Below are 2795 nucleotides of genomic sequence, written 5' to 3'. Positions count from 1 at the left end.
ACATCTGTTTGCTAAGTGATACAGATGTATTTGCTCGTTAAGTGAAACATAGCCACATCTGTTTGTTTCACTTAACGAGCAAATACATCTGTATCACTTAGCTAGAATACATCATAGTTCTGTGAACAGAATAAAAACAATAATGATACCAGAGTACATCATAGTTCTGTGAACAGAATAAAAACAACAATGATACTAGAATACATCACAGTTCTGTGAACAGAATAAAAAGAATAATGATTCCATCAAAGTAACTTGTACTTATATAAAAAATATGAGTTTTATGGTTAAAGTAAAGCTTCACAATATTAAACAGTATATCTATATTTTGTCCTCCTGTCACTTCGTCTTAACAGTATAAAAATACTAATAGACATACTGTCTAAGAGACTTTTTTGCTAAACATCGAGAAGTATTTAAAGCACAAAGAAACAAACACTATCACAAATAACTTTATATTTAGTCACAATTTATTCCAGAACAAACCTAAGCTCAGTGAGACTTTTGACTCCAATATCCTGACATCCATACTTAATGCCAGTGATCAGGTATGGGACAAAACGATGCACGGAACCTTTGTCGACAATACTACCAGACACACCCTGAGCTACTCGAATTTTTTCATCTTCACTGAAAATACAATTAAATCCTAAATTAATTACATTAATTAAAAACAGCAATATTAACTTCTTTTCTCCTATGTAAATAAGCAACATACAGATTTGTTTCACTCACATGCTTAGGGTGAAAGCTATGAGCTTTTCTCAAATGGATATTTAAAAAATGTTTCTTGCATTCCTTTCACAAAAATACAAAGTCTTTGTAGGTTCAAGACATTAATATATTTACCATTCTTATGCTGAAAATGTTGTATTTTCTAATAAAAATTTAACAAAAGTTACTTTACTGAGCAATTTTGTTTAACAAAGATGATGAGTGTTGTTTTCTTGGTTACAGTGACAAGTTGATTAGGGTAAAAGATGTCTACTACTCACCAGTAGAAGAGCAAAAAATACCAGAATATCAGTTTAAGAGCTGTCTCAAGATAAAAATATGATTCGAAAGCCACCTCTAGTTCAAACTGTTGTTACAGCTAAATCTTTATTCTCAAGTTTAGATAGAAGATAGCACATACTTTACCTCTGAAAATATCTATGACGGCTACCAGTTCCTTCTCGAGACTCCATAGCATCCAGAGATCCCATTCCTCGGTATTTCTTCAATCTCACTCCATCAGAGAAGAAGTATTCACCAGGAGACTCATTTGTTCCAGCCAGGAGAGAACCCATCATAACTGGAAAATAAAAAAAGTCAGACACCATCAAGTGTATTTTCTTAACATTAACATTGTTCATTTTGTATTGTATTGTATTGTAAGTGTATTTTCTTAACATTAACATTGTTCATTTTGTATTGTATTGTATTGTATTGTAAGTGTATTTTCTTAACATTAACATTGTTCATTTTGTATTGTATTGTATTGTATTGTAAGTGTATTTTCTTAACATTAACATTGTTCATTTTGTATTGTATTGTATTGTAAGTGTATTTTCTTAACATTAACATTGTTCATTTTGTATTGTATTGTATTGTATTGTAAGTGTATTTTCTTAACATTAACATTGTTCATTTTGTATTGTATTGTAAGTGTATTTTCTTAACATTAACATTGTTCATTTTGTATTGTATTGTAAGTGTATTTTCTTAACATTAACATTGTTCATTTTGTATTGTATTGTATTGTATTGTAAGTGTATTTTCTTAACATTAACATTGTTCATTTTGATATGAAAGTACTGAGAAGCCTGATTCATCATATTTTCCCAATTTTGGTTTCAGGAAATTCTACACAACATAAGTGAAGCCTTGATTCTCCACATGCCTCTGAGTTGGGTTTTGGGGAATTATACCCAACATGCATAAATATGGACAAAAGAAAAAATCACAAAACAAGACCAGATCAGACCTCTGATGGTAGTAAGATGTATATAAGTACTAGTAGCAGGAGACAATATTTTATTTTGGTGAAAATAAAGTATACACTAGTATATAACTGATTTATCCTCAACATTATATATATGGTTCAAACAAGAATTTTGTGATGATTTATTATTCTATTTTTCTAAATTTTTCACCTATACTGTTGTCATCTACCAGTTGCTATCTGGTAGTTCTATTTCTAGCTCTTACATATGACTTATTTGCTCCTACCTCTGTACAAAATGTTTATAAGAAGGATAGCCATAATTGTATTTACTTGTGGCTGTGTATCATTATTGTTTTTATTCTGTTCACAGAACTATGATGTACTCTGGTATCATTATTGTTTTTATTCTGTTCACAGAACTATGATGTACTCTAGTATCATTATTGTTTTTATTCTGTTCACAGAAGTATGATGTATTCTAGTATCATTATTGTTTTTATTCTGTTCACAGAACTATGATGTACTCTGGTATCATTATTGTTTTTATTTTTTCACAGACCTATGATGTACTCTGGTATCATTATTGTTTTTATTCTGTTCACAGAACTATGATGTACTCTGGTATCATTGTTGTTTTTATTCTGTTCACAAAACTATGATGTACTCTAGTATCATTATTGTTTTTATTTTGTTCACAGAACTATGATGTACTCTGGTATCATTGTTGTTTTTATTTTGTTCACAGAACTATGATGTACTCTGGTATCATTATTGTTTTTATTTTTTTTCGCAGACCTATGATGTACTCTGGTATCATTATTGTTTTTATTTTGTTCACAGAACTATGATGTACTCTGGTATCATTGTT

The 2795-nt window shown here is 29.8% G+C and overlaps 1 protein-coding gene across 1 annotated transcript in view; it reads right to left on the bottom strand.

The window, feature by feature from the left end:
• Window positions 1-111: 111 nt before the first annotated feature.
• LOC111083856 (inosine-5'-monophosphate dehydrogenase 1-like) overlaps window positions 112-2795 on the bottom strand; it is a 5192-nt gene continuing 2508 nt past the window's right edge. The window contains exons 2-4 of the mRNA XM_022380564.1: window positions 1141-1294; window positions 487-630; window positions 112-166 (exon numbers count right to left, since the gene is read on the bottom strand). Of these exons, the coding sequence (XP_022236272.1) occupies window positions 112-166; window positions 487-630; window positions 1141-1294 (353 nt within the window). The remainder of the gene's footprint in view (window positions 167-486; window positions 631-1140; window positions 1295-2795) is intronic.

Source organism: Limulus polyphemus, unplaced genomic scaffold (genome assembly GCF_000517525.1).
Source record: "Limulus polyphemus unplaced genomic scaffold, Limulus_polyphemus-2.1.2 Scaffold11649, whole genome shotgun sequence".
Lineage (NCBI taxonomy): Eukaryota > Metazoa > Arthropoda > Merostomata > Xiphosura > Limulidae > Limulus > Limulus polyphemus.
The sequence above is the reverse complement of the archived record's forward strand: the minus strand, read 5'-3'. Positions and strand labels throughout refer to the sequence as shown.